Raw genomic sequence first — 5,190 nt, 5'->3', positions numbered from 1 at the left:
CCCCCCCGTACCCCCGCCACCATCGACCCTTGTTCTGACCCCCGCAGCCTGGGAGCAAAGATCAATCAGCTCATCATCCCAACGGATCGGTGCGTGGTGCGCCAACAGGCATAAAAACCAACATGGAGGAAAGCTGGTTTGCTTCGATGTGATGTTCACTCGTTCCTCGCCTCCCAGGATCTTAGACGAAGGGCGTTTTTTTTGCAAGCACAAATTAGACAAGTGTAACAGGAAGCATGCGGGTAAAAATCAGGGGAACTCCTGTTGAATAGCTACGTGGGAATAATACCTGAAATAACCCCTGAACCTTCTTTACCCGTCTCCTCGGCCAAGTCTTTGCTGAGACTTGCTTTCATTCAACAGCCTTAGAGGAAAAAAAAAGGAAGGATGGGAGGGAAACAAAAATAGGTTCTGGTATTAGATGCCAGCGGGTGGGGAAAAAAAAGGTTGGTGTGGTGCCGGAAATTAAGGAGAAGAAGGGAGAGAACGAGGGGTTACAGTAATATTGGCAGAAACAACAGGTGGGAAGCTGGCTGCAAAGGTCAGGAGACGATCACAGCTGTGCTTGTGTATGTGTGAGGTACAAGACCACTTGAAACCCAAGCCAGCGCTGGTGTTAAACAAACACACTCAGGAGTCCCCTTCTCTCGCTGCTGGCTGACTCCAGCAAACCCAATGACTGGATAAACACATGGGCCCACCGGTGATTATGAGATTTATATATATATAAACAAACAAAATATATTGTTTATATATATAAACAAAAAAAACAACCAGCAGCTGCTCAGGTAATGGCTTTAAAAAAAAGAGCTCATTACGTTTAATTAGAAATAAAGTCCTGTAAATGAAACATAAATCATCTGCCTGCTACTTAAATCCAGACTGTGATGACCTTTGAGCCAAAAACTTTCAAGATGGCTCCATTATCAAAATGTAATTTGTCAGAGAATTGACAAACAAAATAAAATAACATCCTAAAGTTGTTTTTAGTTTATTCTAACATGTTATAACACAAGCCCACTGAGGGATATTTTAATTAATTAGCTAAACTTTAGCATAATTATTAGCTTGCTAGCATAATAATGTTAGCATTTAACAGCAACACCACAAACTTATGTTAGCATGCTAGCAAACTAAAGAACATATTTAGTTAAACATTAACATCATTATTAGCTTGCTAGCATAATAATGTTAGCGTTAGCCTCAACACTACAGACTTATGTTAGCATGCTAGCAAACTAAAGAACATTTTATTTAGCTAAACATAAGCATCAATATTAGCTTGCTAGCATGATAAAGTTAGCATTTAGTAGCACCACTAAAAGCTTATAATACCCTGGTAGCCTATTTAATAATTTATTTAGCTAAACATTAGCATCATTACTATCTTGCTAGCATGGTGATGTTACCATTTACAAGCACTACTGATGATTTATGTTAGCATACTAGCATACTGAAGAATTTTTGAATAGCTAAACATTAGTATTATTAGCTTGTTAGCATGGTGATGTTAGCATTTAGCAGTGAAGCTAAAAGCTTGGTACATTTAAAAAAAAAAATCACTTTTAAGAAAAATTGTCTTATGTCACAGCTTATGTTGACAATATTAATAACAATAATGATAGCATTTAGCAGGACTGCTACAGACTCTGCAAAAATCACTGATCACAGCTTTTTCTGGCAATACTTATATTAAAAATACTATTAATGTTCTAATTTGACTGTTTTTATCCCAATTTCATCAGTTATGTTTTAGCTTAAGCTGCACAATTTGACTCAGTCTTTGTGGTACCAACTGTTATCAGTTATTCTCAGTTTTTATTTTATTATGTCTCAAAACTATGATATGTGATGGTGATCCTAAAGCATTTATATTTTAAGGTTTTGTAGAAATCTTTGCTGGTAATTCTCAACAAAGTGAACCAAACTCTTGCTATGTGAAAACAACAAAAATCATTAGGGATTTTGTTTTGGTCTTTGTTCTTGTTTAAATTATGCAACACACTTAAAATTATATCAAACTGATGTCATAGCATCTTTTCAACTCCCTCTGGTTGAGACATTGTTGACTGTTTGGGCTTTTATTGATAAAAAACTACTTTTTTCTTTGCAAGAAGGCAGCTAGCAGGATGAACGTTCCCATCCAGCTGCCCTGCAACATAACGTCAAAGATTTGAAGCCAAAAAAAATACAGCATGAGATAAAACCTCGGTCCGTGTCGTCAAAACCTGTTTAAATTTTGACCATGAGTGCAAACAGGAGTGGGCTTTCTGTCCCTCGTGTCTCGGCGTGAAGAGCATGTTGTTACAGGAGCTCTCCGGCCGGTTGCATAACGTCGACGGGCCCCCGGGGGCCCCGAGGTCGAGGCTTTGGGATCCTGGAGGTGTCTGCAGGTTGTCAACATGTGCCAGACGAAGGAAAGCACGTGTGAAATATCAAGAGCATTAAAAACAAACAGAGGGAGTAGCTGTGACGGGGGCGAGGGCTGGGAAATGTACATTTCGCTGTACGGACACAGAGACGACGAAACAACATATTTACGATATTTATTGTCTTTTTTTTTCTTATTTTATGAGTCTCCACAGCTCCCATTCCTCAGAGTGAAGCTTTGTCCCGTCATCCAAGGCTCAACTGTGCCAAACATTTAATGATCCCACGCACCGAGAGAGGCTCTCCGAAACGTCCCGAGTCCCCTCAATGTCCCCGTTGTTTCGTGTGCGGCGCGCTGGCATGCGAGGGACCGGCTGACAGGACGCACGGGTCGGCGAGTAATTGGACCCGCCCACACAGAGACTTACATACCAAACTTCTGTTTTCCTCCAGGAAACTAGTAGAGAAACGTCAGTCCCAGAGATCTGCTCGGCGTGCGTTCCGACAGGTAGACGGCTCGTCTCGGCGCCAAAGTGGTTCAACAAAACAGAGCCGAAGTAATCCCTGTAATGGCTTCTAACAGCCGAGGGAGTTCAAAGGTGGAGCTCACGACCCCAGAAGAGCAGCGCTAAGTGCTCATTCTACACGGTGACCAGATTTAAAAGCAATTAGGGGATTTTTTTTTTGCCCTGCAGGATTTCTACTGATAGGGATCACGACGGCAGCTTGTAATGTTTTCCCAGAGGTCTGCCGTGGGATTAGAGTCCGCAGCAGATAATTCCCTGGAGTCAGCCTCGATCCCGTCCACGGCAGGTCTGAATGCCGACAGCGAGCTATACTTGCACTTCCACAGGTGTCGGGGGCCTCAAGGTGAAGAAAGACAAAGTTCCAACCGTCCCCTGCGGTCACGACGCTTAGATCGTGATCGAAAGGAGGAGATCCCGTATCCGGAGTAGAGCCGCTGCTCCTCCTCATCGAAAAGGAGCCGGTTGAGGTGGTCCAAGCGTCCGATTAGGAAATGCCTCCCTTTCTGGGGAAAGAAGGGACCTCAGGGCAGACCCAGAAGTCTCTGGAGGGATTCTGGTCTGGGGTTTTCCCTCCTGGACCTGCTGCCTCGGACACCCGGACACGGGTAACCGGTGGAAGACGGATGGATTATTTTCTTAAGGGTCTCGAAGGAATGCACATCACCCGAGCTGTAGGAGTCTTGGTCAAACACAACCTGCTCGCCATCTTGCGCGACATTAGCGTTAATGCTCAACATCAACCACTACCAGACCCAAATCTTTTATCCCTGTGTGTGTGTGTCCTCAATCAGACTTTGTCGTGGCAGCGCAGTGTGGTTTGGTTGTGTCAGGTGTTTATTTTGTTGTTTTTCTGAGTGTCTGGATTCCCGTTTCCGTGCCCGTTTGACCCTGCCAAAAAACAAACACTCGAGGGTTTCTCTGCGACTAAATCTGCAGAAGCTGACCTCAGGTACGCCTCTGCCGACGCGGTCCAAGGCGACTGGAGCCAACCGCCACAAAGCCACGCCCGGAGAGGTGAAGAGGCGCACGCAGGTCCGCCGGACCGGGGTTACTCTGAAGGGGAGAGCTGCCGGACTGGAAGGAACGAGGAGGAAGAATTCAGGGAACCAGACTGTGAGGAAGATCTGAAATAAACTCCAATGTGAAGAATTCTCTTTTTTTTTGGAGGAGAAAATATTTCTGCAGTTGCAGCCAGCTGCTGATTCCTAATCTCATTCCCTGGGAAGAATGCGCGCGCACGTGGGGGGCGTGCACGTGGGATCACACACGCAGAGGCTGTCAGGGGACTGGGAGGGAAGGATGGAGACATGGGAGCCTGCCCAGAAAAGAAAAGAAACAAAAAAAACCACCAGGCATAGGAAATACTGCTTTTCTGGACATTCCTTCGACGCCGCAGCGGACATGGAGGGAAGCAGTTCATGCACTTCTGAGGAGGACGAGGGTTCGAGGGAAGAGCTACAAAGCAAACAAACGATGTCGAGGTTTAACGGAAGCCAGCATGTTTTGGAGAACAAGTTGTCTTATGAGCCTGATAAACAACAATAATAAAAAAAAAAAACTTAGTTTGGCCCCGCCTGGATGAAGACTTTTGCCTTTTTTCTTCATGATGATGAGAAGTTCATCACATCATCCCTCACCCATTAATAACACTTTCACTCTCTTTTAGAGTCTAACTAATTCAAAGATGGCTGCCGTAGCAACCTGATATAAGAAAACACAACAGACATGTTTACCGGGCTGAACTGTGGCGTGGTGGTAGCTGAGAGTGATCCTCAAAGCCTTCTGAGAGCGCGAGATCCTTTTCTGAACAGGAGGCGTTAAAGAGGCGGCGGGCGATGTGCATTCCTCTAAGGAGGCTTTTATTTCCTCTCTAAGTTAGATTAAAATCCGTTAAAAGGCAAAGAGCGCAAACAGCCGCGCGCGGACAGGTGGCGCTTGTTTACCTGCCTGGTGAAGAGGATGGCGGCGTCGTGGTGCTGCTGGTGGTCGTCGTCCAGCGGGTTCTGCTGGTTCTGCCACTTGCAGAAGCTCTTGAGCGTCGCCGCCGCGTTCTTGGACACCTCCAGCCCCTTGTCCCTTCCGGTGACCGTCGCCACGCGCACCACGTTCAGCCGGACGGGGTTCTCGATGCTCGCGTGCCCGTACAGCTTGGAGGCGATGGAGGCCAGCGTGAGCAGGTAGTGGTTCAGGTCCCGGCCGTACTTCTTGGCCATGGTCTCGTCCGCCACCAGGAGCAGCTCCACGTGGCGGGCGCGCGACACTGACCTCCTGCCGCGTCCTGCCGCGCCGCCCC

The 5,190-nt window shown here is 46.4% G+C and overlaps 1 protein-coding gene across 1 annotated transcript in view; it reads right to left on the bottom strand.

Moving 5' to 3' along the window:
* The window catches only part of LOC108248775 (A disintegrin and metalloproteinase with thrombospondin motifs 5), a 14,602-nt gene that overhangs the window by 7,282 nt on the left and 2,130 nt on the right, over nt 1-5,190 (bottom strand). Inside the window, exon 2 of the mRNA XM_037973861.1 lies at nt 4,845-5,188. Coding sequence (XP_037829789.1) covers nt 4,845-5,188 — 344 coding nt within the window. The remainder of the gene's footprint in view (nt 1-4,844; nt 5,189-5,190) is intronic.

This window comes from Kryptolebias marmoratus, linkage group LG23, assembly GCF_001649575.2.
Source record: "Kryptolebias marmoratus isolate JLee-2015 linkage group LG23, ASM164957v2, whole genome shotgun sequence".
NCBI lineage: Eukaryota > Metazoa > Chordata > Actinopteri > Cyprinodontiformes > Rivulidae > Kryptolebias > Kryptolebias marmoratus.
This window is presented reverse-complemented; position numbering and strand designations above follow the sequence as displayed.